The 11,972-nt window shown below is 38.7% G+C and overlaps 1 protein-coding gene across 1 annotated transcript in view; it reads left to right on the forward strand.

The window, feature by feature from the left end:
• STK3 (serine/threonine kinase 3) overlaps nucleotides 1-2,574 on the forward strand; it is a 335,851-nt gene extending 333,277 nt beyond the window's left edge. The window contains exon 11 of the mRNA XM_026454966.1: nucleotides 1,202-2,574. Coding sequence (XP_026310751.1) covers nucleotides 1,202-1,360 — 159 coding nt within the window. The 3' untranslated portion in view covers nucleotides 1,361-2,574. The remainder of the gene's footprint in view (nucleotides 1-1,201) is intronic.
• The last annotated feature ends 9,398 nt before the right edge of the window (nucleotides 2,575-11,972 follow it).

Consider the following 11,972-nt stretch of genomic DNA (forward strand, 5'->3'; position numbering starts at 1 on the left):
ATAAATGTATCTTTTATAGCATAATATTAAAAGCTACGTTCTTTCATGACATATGACTACAAAGTAACAGGGCTGATTATTAATATACATACCAGAACTTCTTATGTACTGAAGTGAGTGGCGTTCATCTTCAAAGTCATCATCATGGAAGCCTGCATACTCTTCTCCATAACACTGTCATTTCTCAAAATATTTTTGGAACTCCTTTTTTGAATTTTCTTCAGAGAGTCTGTGACTCATTCTTTTCAGTATCCTCAGAGTCTTTTTCAGCTAAGAGTGAATTTGGTTTTTGGAAGCAGAAGTCACGATAGGGCCAGGGATGGCGAGTAAAAGGATCTGCTGGGACATGCTACTTTGGATGACTATAAGTAATGAGTATTTTTCTTCCTTGACTCATAAAATAACCAAAGACAGTTATCTTTTTAAAACAAAAAGGAAGTTGCAAGTTTTATTTTAAAACCAAGCCTTAGCTGGGTGCAGTGGCACATCCCAGCTACTGAGGAGGTCGAGGGAGGAGGATCTCTTGAGCCCAGAAGCTTGAGGCTAGCCTGGGCAACATAGTGGGACCTTGTCTCAAAAAAATAAATAAAGAAGAAGAAGAAGAAGGAGAAGGAGAAACAAAATCTATATACTCTTACATAACTGTCCTACTCCAGAATTGATCACGGCTTCCTACTTTTGGGGCCTCACCAGGCCTATTCAGCCTTACTTCCCACCACCTACCACAGTCATCTTCTTTATTAAGCATTTGGTAAAATGCAGGATAGAATGGTTAATTTAACCTTTATTCAGTCTTGTCATGTTCTTGGGTGATCTCTGCAAGTGTTCATAATTATTGTAGCACTCGGTAGCTGGCAAAGATGTAAGAAGTTAGAGTGAATATACCTGGAACATATTCTGAAAATCTGTTTGTTGGCAGTGGTGGATTTGTCTTTGTACCTTTTTACAAATTCCATCAGCATATTTTTGTCATTTGCCCTTTACTAAAGGCAGATGATCCAATTGTTTCATTGCAGATTACTGGAGGTTCTTGTAAGATATGACCTCTGGGTTCTTCAAGGAAGAAATTCCTGTTTTAACTGTTGAACCATACTTCAAAGATGATGTAAAGAATTTGCTGAAATATTTATGTTAAAACTCATTAGACATTAATGTGTTGTGGATAATTTCACTATATTGATATATTTGTTTCTATATCTAGTTGAAAAATCTAAGTTTAGAAGAACTACAGATGCGGTTAAAAGCACTGGACCCTATGATGGAACGGGAGATAGAAGAACTTCGTCAGAGATACACTGCGAAAAGACAGCCCATTCTGGATGCGATGGATGCAAAAAAAAGAAGGCAACAAAACTTTTGAGTCTAATTTCCTCTCTGTTTTTAACTATTCTGGAGACCAAGGAACCACTAGGAATTGAAGGAATATTTGTATATTTTTAATCCTAAGATTTTGCCCTACAATTAGTCAGAGGTCAAAAACTGACAATGGTACATGCCCAGGTAAATTCCCAAAAGGCAGAATTGACAGTTGTATCTACTGTGCATTCACTCTCAGATGAGGAGAACAAAAGAAATGCATTCTTTTGTTCTGTCAGCTGCATACCAGCAATAAACTGTGTTTTGAAATGGAGGCTGCGTTTAGAGACCTTGAAAATCCAAAGCTATTGTTTAATTGTGCAGCACTGAAGGGCTTTATGTTACAATATTCTTTATTCCTATCTAGTATACTAGTCTATTTATTGTATCCCCTTAGGTAAACTTATTTATTTATGCTATTTTGCTTTGTTTTGTTTTTTAAGGACAAGATCAGGATAGCTTTGGTGAAGGTAGGGTCATATTAATATGATGATAATGTGCAACCAAATTATACTTTCTGCAGGGAGCTATGGGGTACATTCCTTGATTTCCAGGATAGTTTTGCAATAGGAAAGTAGTAATGGCAATAGTTCTCAAATGGGCTAGGCCTTTTTTATATCGAAGCAATAATTCCATTTTTACCCTTTGAAATTTTGTTTAATTTTTTGATTTTTGATGTTTGGTACAAATAGAACTATATATATTTAGGTAAAATAGAGCTATCGTGTTTAAAACCAAAGAAATCAGTGGAATCCTTGCACAAAAAAGTATGATAAATATTTTTTAAAAAAATATAAATGTAACTTGTTATTATTGTTTTATGTTTTATGTGTAGATCTAATAGCTGAACTGATTCAAACTGTAATAAGCTCATAAATTTCATTTCTATGAAAATGTACTCTATTGTCACAGGATGTTTCTGTTGATTTTATTCATTTCCTGGGAATTGGTAAACATCATGTGCCTGATGATAACCCAGTAGCAAAAACATTTGTACTGAGTGGTACAAGCCTTGGGGACTGAAAAAAATAAAAAATAAAAGATTAAAACCATTAAAAAGAAATTCATTTTTACGCCGAATGAACATTTGTATGATTGCATTGGGACCAGTCATTTCCTAAGCTACATATGGCCATCTTGACAGTGTTTATTCTTTTCTGTGTTTAATTATTATATGTAAATCATAAAGACAAATAAATTTCACTGTGCCACCCAGCACATTTCGTTTCTGTATCTTTGTTAAAACTCATGACCTGGACTCTACATTTTCCAAGCAAGGGACGTATATTAGTTAGGATAGGCTAGATTATGCAGTGCTGACAACCCTCACCCTTCAGCGGCTTCACATAATGTAGGTTATTCCTCACTCTTGCTCCAGGCCCACCCCAGGTTGGCAGGGTGCCCTGCTCCTGTCATCCACACCCAGCGACCCGCTGACAGGGCCTCAACCATCTGAGATATCTGTGGTCACCACAATAAGGAGAAGGGGAGCTGGAGAGTTTCATATTAGCTCCAGCCAGCAGTGACACATGTCTGGTTGGCCACAACCCAGTATTCAGAATTAGTCACATGGCCACTCCTAACTTCGAGGGAGTCAGGAAGAGTAGCATCACCACGTAGCTGGAGGGGAGAGAACAAGAAAAGCTGATGAGTTCACTAATGTCTGTCACAGAAGGTGTATTGTCTCTGGAAAGCTTCCATTCCTTTTTAAAAATGGTATTTGTACCCTAGGTAATGCCTCAAAGTGTCATTTGTCTCTACCCTGCGGAGCCCTTACAAATAATAAATTGTATAATTGGATACAAATTATAAGATTATAAAAAGTGATAAGTATGAAACATATAAAGATTATTTAAAAATGAAGAACTGAATTTGCAATATATGCTTCAGCAGATCTATACTGGAGTCTGTTGGGGACAGTTGTGTGAGTCAATCAACTGAAACACCCTGCCCTTTTTTCTTTTCCTAATTATTTTTCATTTTACTAACCTGTTCGATACCTTGCCTGATTTGATGGAATCAAATGACTGATTTGCTGTCATCCAAGCAAAACCACTTACATGACATGGACAAGAAACCTATGAAGATGATTTCTCTTCAGTTTGCTAAATTAGAAAATGTATGCAAATTAATTCAGTGAGGCCTGTTAACCACTCTTAATTCAGTCTCAAGAGTCCTCCTTTTAATATGTCAAATGTTCCAATCACATTGCAATTTTCTGCAGTTAGACTTTATACCCTGTTATATCTATGTCTATTTAAGTGTATGTACACAAATACATATATTTAAGAGAATTAACAGGAATGGGCATTGTTTTATTTTAGAGTCCTAGGAAACTCCAAAACATTTTAGGATGACCTACTTTAAAGTTTTTCCTATATTCTTACTCTTTGCCCCTACCAGTCAAAGGAATTTAAGATATGTTTTGAAGAATCACAAGCCATGAAAGAAATCTGGCTGGTCTCAGTGGCTCCTGCCTGTAATCCCAGCACTTTGGGAGGCCGAGGCGGGCAGATCCCGAGGTCAGGAGTTTGAGACCAGCCTGACTAATGTGGTGAAACCCCGTCTTTACTAAAAATACAAAAATTAGCTGGGTGTGGTGGTGTGCACCTGTAATCCCAGCTACTCAGGAGGCTGAGGCAGGAGAATCGCTTGAACCCAGGAGGCAGAAGGTTGCAGTAAGCCAAGATCGTGCCACTGCACTCCAGCCTGGGCGACAGAACAAGACTGTCTCAAAAAAAAAAAAAAGAAATCAAGTCTAGGCCAGGCTTGGTGGCTCATGCCTGTAATCCCAGCCCTTTGGGAGGCTGAGGCCAGTGGATCACTTGAGGTCAAGAGTTCGAGACCAGCCTGGCCAACATGGTGAAACCCCCGTCTCTACTAAAAGTACAAAAATTAGCTGAGTGTGGTAGCAGGCACCTGTAATCCCAGCTACTGGGGAGGCTGAGGGAGGAGAATCGCTTGAACCCAGAAGGCGGAGGTTGCAGTGAGCCAAGATCATACCACTGCACTCCAGCCTGGGCAACAGAGTAAGACTTTGTCTCAAAAAAAAAAAAATCTTCAAGTCTAGTTAAGCCTTGATTAATCATGATGCTTAGGAAAGAGAGTTTTCTAGTTATTTTAATAAGTTTAAGAAGAAACCCATTTTAACCCTGGTTGCTGGGAACTTTCCAAAACTAGGTAAGTCTACTTTTCTGCACATGCCATCCTTTAATAAATACAGTATCGTGAATGTAACTGAAGCTAGTGAGTCAGGGTTTCATCTTGCTGAAAAGCTAGCATCATTGTATATATTGTCCTGTAGTTGATAAAGTTTTTTCTTTGGTGTAATGAACTTAGATGACTCATTTCTACAGACTTGCAATACACTTAGCTTATTTTAGCAGAAACAGTTTTATGTTCAAAGTATGAGCTAATTTGATAAACACTGGAGAAGAAAGTGTATTCAAATGGATTTCAAAATAATAACACCTGTTATTCGGGGCACCTACTGTATGCCAGACACTTTGATAAACAACCTTAATTACATTACTTACCTGCTGTTATATTTTTCCTCTGCTTATTTACTGAATCGCCTCCCCAGTGTTCAAAATCACACTCTGCTCACTGAAGGATGTGTAGTTCTGTAACAGAAATTATATAATACATTAACAAGATGTTTTTAACTTAGTCACCGGAAATCTTTTCAAATTACTGATTAGCATTCAATAGGATTGCTATTTTCATTTCCTATCTTGTATGTTAAAGATTAATGATTAAAATAAATCCTGAAAATACTAGTGACATTTCTAAGTAGAATATCATTAAAGAAAAATAATTGAAGTTATATCGCATTACTAAACCATTATTAGGCATAGACATTTAATTAGATATTTCATCAAAATGCAATTTTGGAGTACCAGGTTTTTTTTGTTTTTTTTTTTTGTTGTTGTTTTTTGTGGCATGAAAGACTAGGAATCTGGAATATAATGAGAACTGTTTTTCTTTGCCGTTTGGGCAATGTGATGAGACCTGGACCCAAGGAAGTTTTACAGACCTTGGTTGGGCAGTCTCATGCCACTGAGTGGTGACTTCCAGGGAGTCAAGTCAGTTTCCCTGTTCCATACAAACAACCTTCAACCTCAGCCTACTACCTTCTACTTCCTTTTGGGGTCCCAGAAAGACTCTAAGAGGGAAAGCAGAGGACCAGCTCAATTCTTCCACCAACCTTGGAAAAACAATTCCAACTTCATGCTCTTCTCACACTGGACCACATCATTAGCCAGACTCCTTGCCACCACTTTCTTCACTTGATAAAGCTACCTAAATAAAAATTAGGATTTTTAAATCACTTTTCTGCTCACAGAATTTTGCCAAGTTGAGAATGAACTCTGTCTTCTGGTATTCAAGACCTGCAATAGGCCTCAATTGATGTTTATGACCTTATCTCCATTATTGTTTTATTTGAGCCCTTTCCGCCAACAAACTGAACTGCTTCCAAACTCTATATAATTATTTTATTTGTGGGTTGTAAAGTTCCTGATGGCAGAGACTTGGTGTTTATCCATCTTGTTTCCCCACAATGCATGCCAGTATATTAGATATAATTTGGTATTAAAGTTTCATTGAACGCTGTGAGCTCAAACAAAAAACAAACTGTCATTAATCATACAGGCTGTCTTTCTCCTTGGCATCCACATAATCACCATAACAACAATAATCATTTTATGAGCATCTACTAAGCCATGCACTTTTGATACACCATCTCAAACCTCCACAACAAGATGCATATTCCTTTTAGTGAAAAAGAAAGGGAGGACTGAAAAGAAAGAATTGGAGAGATTAAATGAGGTCACACTGCTAGTTAACACCAGTAGCAGCCTTACACTCCCATCTGTCTCTAAAATCTTTGCATTTCCACTTGACCACATAGCCTAATAAACAAGAGGTCTGGCTTTAGAATGTTAGGGTTGCTGAGCCTGCTTGCTGATGGCTCTTCAGTTATAACTTAGGACCATTGTTGACTGACTTTACCTCTTTCACATTTCAGTGAAATCTATATTTTCTGAAATGACTTCCTTCCCACATGTAGAAAAAAGATGCAGGGTGCATGTATTCAAGCTTCCAAGATGAGTTGTACAAAAAGACTTTTTTCTTTTATTATTTTAGGATATATGTGGCATTCTTGTGCCTTGAAATCTATGTTTTGTTGTATATGATAATATATTATTTCCCTTATCGGTATTGTTTTGATAATGATTGCTTTAGAGAAACATTAGTCAGCATGGTGGAAGGAGCCTGGCATCAGAAATTAAATGATCTGGGTTCAAATCTCAGTTGTTCTTTTGGACTTTTGTTGTCCTGGGCAAAAATTACCTTTTAATCATTCTGTGTTTCAACATCTTCATCTGTAATACAGCAATTAAGAAGATCAAATGTTCTAGGACATGTAAAATATTTAGCAAAGTTCTTGACATATGACATGTAAGTACTAAATTTAAAAAAACTTTTAACCCTTTTTAGTTTAGTGCCATGTTTTTGCAATAATGAAGAAGAGAGGGTTCTGTTCCTTGATAAGCAAACTGATTGTTACTTCTAAAGTGAATTAGAGTCACCTAGAACCCAATGAGGCGGTGGTGATTTGCACTGAGGAAAATCTATCATGCTCAATTTTTTAAAGTATTCTCTTTATACGCAGAGCAGAGAAAGTTGTATATCTTAGTCCATTTTGTGTTGCTATAATGGAATACTTGAGACTGGATAATTTATTGAATACCTGAGACTGCATAATTTAAAGAAAAGAGTTTTAGACGCATCACCCAAGATGGCCTAATAGGAACAGCTCCAGCCTCCAGCTCCCAGCGTGAGCAACACAGAAGACGGGTGATTTCTGCATTTTCAACTGAGGTACTGGGGTCATCTCACTGGGGCATGTAGGACAGTTGGTGCTGGTCCACAGGTGCAGCCTGACTAGCGAGAGCTGAAGCAGGGCGAGGCATCGCCTCATCTGGGAAGCACAAGGGGGAAGGGAATTCCTTTTCCTAGCCAAAGGAAATTGAGACACACAACACCTGCAAAATCAGATAACTCCCACCTAATACTGCACTTTAAAAAGGGTCTTAGCAAACGGCACACCAGGAGATTATATCCCACACCTGGCCCGGAGGGTCCCACGCCCACGGAGCCTCCCTCATTGCTAGCACAGCAGTCTGAGATCTAACTGCAAGGTGGCAGTGAGGCTGGGGTAGGGGCGCCCACCATTGCTGAGGCTTAAGTAGGTAAACAAAGCCACTGGGAAGTTCAAATTGGGTAGCGCCAACCACAGCTCAAGGAGACCTGCCTGCCTCTGTAGACTCCACCTCTGGGGACAGGGCATAGCTAAACAAAAAGCAGCAGAAACCTCAGCAGAGGTAAATGTCCCTGTCTGACAGCTTTGAAGAGAGGAGTGGATCTCCCAGCATGGAGGCTGAGATCTGAGAATGGACAGACTGCCTGCTCAAGTGGGTCCCTGACCCCTGAGTAGCCTAACGGAGACATCCCCCACTAGGTGCAGACTGACACCTCACACCTCACACGGCTGGGTACACCCCTGAGATGAAGTTTCCAGAGCAAGAATCAGACAGCAACACTCACTGTTCAGCAATATTCTATCTTCTGCAGACTCTGCTGCTGATACCCAGGCAAACAGGGTCTGGAGTGGACCTCAAGCAATCTCCAACAGACCTGCAGCTGAGGGTCCTGACTGTTAGAAGGAAAACAAACAAACAGAAAGGACACCCACACAAAAACCCCATCAGTACATCACCATCATCAAAGACCAAAGGCAGACAAAACCACAAAGATGGGGAAAAAGCAGTGCAGAAAACTTGGAAATTCAAAAAATCAGAGCACATCTCCCTCCAAAGGAACACAGCTCATCGCCAGCAACAGAACAAAGCTGGATGGAGAATGACTTTCATGAGTTGAGAGAAGAAGGCTTCAGTCGATCAAACTTCTCAGAGCTAAAAGAGGAACTATGTAACCAATGCAAAGAAACTAAAAACCTTGAAGAAAGATTTGATGAATGGCTAACTAGAATAACCAATGTAGAGAAGTCCTTAAAAGAACTGATAGAGATGAAAACCATAACACAAGAACTATGTGACAAATGCACAAGCTTCAGTAACTGACTCAATCAACTGGAAGAAAGAGTATCAGTGATTGAAGATCAAATGAATGAAATGAAGTGAGAAGAGAAATGTAGAGTAAAAAAAGTAAAAAGAAATGAACAAAACCTCCAAGAAATATGGGATTATGTGAAAAGACCAAATCTACATCTGATTGGTATACCTGAAAGTGACGGGGACAATGGAACCAAGTTGAAAAACTCTGCAGAATATCATCCAGGAGAACTTCCCCAACCTAGCAAGGCAGGCCAACATTCAAATTCAGGAAATACAGAGAACGCCACAAAGATACTCCTCGAGAAGAGCAACTCCAAGACACACAAAATTGTCAGATTCACCAAAGTTGAAATGAAGGAAAAAATCTTAAGGGCAGCCAGAGAGAAAGATTGGGTTACCCACAAAGGGAAGCCCATCAGACTAACAGCAGATCTCTCAGCAGAAACTCTATAAGCCAGAAGAGATTGGGGGCCAATATTCAACATTCTTTAAGAAAAGAATTTTCAACCCAGAATTTCATATCCAGCCAAACTAAGTTTCATAAGTAAAGGAGAAATAAAATCCTTTACAGACAAGCAAATGCTTAGAGATTTTGTCACCACCAGGCCTGACCTACAAGAGATCCTGAAGAAAGCACTAAACATGGAAAGGAACAACAGGTACCAGCCATTGCAAAAACATGCCAAAATGTAAAGTCCATCGATGCTAGGAAGAAACTGCATCAACTATGGAGCAAAATAACCAGCTAATATCATAATAACAGGATCAAGTTCATACATAACAATATTAGCCTTAAATGTAAATGGACTAAATGGTCCAATTAAAAGATACAGACTGACAAATTGGATAAAGAGTCAAGACCATCGGTTTGCTGTATTCAGGAGATCCATCTCAAGTGCAGAGACACACATAGGCTCAAAATAAAGGGATGGAGGAAGACCTACCAAGCAAATGGAAAACAAAAAAAGCAGGGATTGCAATCCTAGTCTCTGATAAAACAGACTTTAAACCATCAAAGATCAAAAGAGACAAAGAAGACCATTACATAATGGTAAAGGGATCAATTCAACAGGAAGAGCTAACTATCCTAAATATATATGAACCCAATACAGGAGCACCCAGATTCATAAAGCATGTCCTTAGAGACTTACAAAGAGACTTAGACTTCCATACAATAATAATGGGAGACTTCAACACCCCACTGTCAACATTAGACAGATAAATGAGACAGAAAGTTAACAAGGATATCCAGGAATTGAACTCAACTCTGCACCAAGCGGACCTAATAGACATCTACAGAACTCTCCACCCCAAATCAACAGAATATACATTCTTCTCAGCACCACATCGCACTTATTCCAAAACTGACCACATAATTGGAAGTAAAGCACTCCTCAGCAAATGTACAAGAACAGAAATTATAACAAACTGTCTCTCAGACCACAGTGCAATCAAACTAGAACTCAGGACTAAGAAACTCAATCAAAACCGCTCAACTACATGGAAACTGAACAACCTGCTCCTGAATGACTACTGGGTACATAATGAAATGAAGGCAGAAATAAAGATGTTCTTTGAAACCAATGAGAACAAAGATACAACATACCAGAATCTCTGGGACACATTTAAAGCAGTGTGTAGAGGGAAATTTATAGCACTAAATGCCCACAAGAGAAAGCAGGAAAGATCTAAAATTGACACCCTAACATCACAATCAAAAGAACTAGAGAGGCAAGAGCAAACACATTCAAAAGCTAGCAGAAGGCAAGAAATAACTAAGATCAGAGCAGAACTGAAGGAGATAGAGACACAAAAAATCAATGGATCCAGGAGCTGGTTTTTTGAAAAGATCAACAAAATTGATAGACTGCTAGCAAGACTAATAAAGAAGAAAAGAGAGAAGAATCAAATAGACGCAATAAAAAGTGATAAAGAGGATATCACCACCAACCCCACAGAAATACAAACTACCATCAGAGAATACTATAAACACCTCTATGCAAATAAACTAGAAAACCTAGAAGAAATGGATAATTTCCTGGACACTTACACTCTCCCAAGACTAAACCAGGAAGAAGTTAAATCTCTGAATAGACCAATAGCAGGCTCTGAAATTGAGGCAATAATTAAATAGCCTACCAACCACAAAATGTCCAGGACCAGACGGATTCACAGCTGAATTCTACCAGAGGTACAAGGAGGAGTTGGTACCATTCCTTCTGAAAGTATTTCAATCAATAGAAAAAGAGGGAATCCTCCCTAACTCGTTTTACGAGGCCAACATCATCCTGATACCAAAGCCTGACACAGATACAACAAAAAAAGAGAATTTTAGACCAATATCCTGATGAATATCGATGCAAAAATCCTCAATAAAATACTGGCAAACTGAATCCAGCAGCGCATCAAAGAGCTTATCCACCATGATCAAGTGAGCTTCATCTCTGGGATGCAAGGTTGGTTCAACATACACAAATCAATAAATGTAATCCAGCATATAAACAGAACTAAAGACAAAATGCTCAATAGATACAGAAAAGGCCTTTGACAAAATCCAACAGCCCTTCATGCTAAAAACGCTCAATAAATTCGGTATTGATGGAATGTATCTCAAAATAATAAGAGCTATTTATGACAAACCCACAGCCAATATCATACTGAATGGGCAAAAACTGGAAGCATTCCCTTTGAAAACTGGCAAAAGACAAGGATGCCCTCTCTCACCACTCCTATTCAACATAGTGTTGGAAGTTCTGGCCAGGGCAATCAGGCAAGAGAAATAAAGGGTATTCAGTTAGGAAAAGAAGAAGTCAAATTGTCCCTGTTTGCAATGACATGATTGTATATTTAGAAAACCCCACTGTCTCAGCCCAAAATCTCCTCAAGCTGATAAGAAACTTCAGCAAAGTCTCAGGATACAAAATCAATGTGCAAAACTGACAAGCATTCTTGTACACCAGTAACAGACAAACAGAGAGCCAAATCATGAATGAACTCCCATTCACAATATCTGCAAAGAGAATAAAATACCTAGGAGTCCAACTTACAAGGGATGTAAAGGACCTCTTCAAGGAGAACTACAAACCACTGCTCAGTGAAATAAAAAAGGACACACACAAATGGAAGAACATACCATGCTCATGGAGAGGAAGAATCAATATTGTGAAAATGGCCATACTGCCCAAGGCAATTTATAGATTCAATGCCATCCCCATTAAGCTACCAGTGACCTTCTTCAGAATTGGAAAAAACTGCTTTAAAGTTCATATGGAACCAAAAAAGACCCCACATTGCCAAGAAAATCCTAAGCCAAAAGAACAAAGCTGGAGGCATCACACTACCTGACTTCAAACTACACTACAAGTCTACAGTAACCAAAACAGCATGGTACTGGTACCAAAACAGAGATATAGACCAATGGAACAGAAGAGTCCTCAGAAATAATACCACACATCTACAGCCATCTGATTTTTG

The sequence above is a fragment of the Piliocolobus tephrosceles genome, chromosome 7 (genome assembly GCF_002776525.5).
Source record: "Piliocolobus tephrosceles isolate RC106 chromosome 7, ASM277652v3, whole genome shotgun sequence".
NCBI classification, from domain to species: Eukaryota; Metazoa; Chordata; class Mammalia; order Primates; family Cercopithecidae; genus Piliocolobus; species Piliocolobus tephrosceles.